Source organism: Corapipo altera, unplaced genomic scaffold (genome assembly GCF_003945725.1).
Source record: "Corapipo altera isolate COAL_440 unplaced genomic scaffold, ASM394572v1 60308, whole genome shotgun sequence".
NCBI classification, from domain to species: Eukaryota; Metazoa; Chordata; class Aves; order Passeriformes; family Pipridae; genus Corapipo; species Corapipo altera.
Window position 1 is genome coordinate 4,700 of NW_020887031.1, and position 226 is coordinate 4,925.

General features: G+C 68.6%; 1 protein-coding gene across 1 annotated transcript in view; it reads left to right on the forward strand.

The window, feature by feature from the left end:
* LOC113941436 (pre-mRNA-splicing factor ATP-dependent RNA helicase DHX16-like) overlaps nucleotides 1-188 on the forward strand; it is a gene marked incomplete at both ends in the record, with an annotated part of 4,502 nt that extends 4,314 nt beyond the window's left edge. The window contains one exon of the mRNA XM_027632588.1: nucleotides 26-188. Within this exon, the coding sequence (XP_027488389.1) occupies nucleotides 26-188 (163 nt within the window). The remainder of the gene's footprint in view (nucleotides 1-25) is intronic.
* Between the last annotated feature and the right edge of the window lie 38 nt (nucleotides 189-226).

Consider the following 226-nt stretch of genomic DNA (forward strand, 5'->3'; position numbering starts at 1 on the left):
CCCCAAGGTGTCCCCCTGTCCCCAGGTACGGCTGCACCGAGGAGGTGCTGACGGTGGCCGCCATGCTCTCGGTGAACAACGCCGTGTTCTACCGGCCCAAGGACAAGGTGCTGCACGCCGACAGCGCCCGGGTGGGCTTCCACCTGCCCGGGGGGGACCACCTGGTGCTGCTCAACGTCTACAACCAGGTACGGGGACACTGGGGACACTGGGGGGACACTGGGGG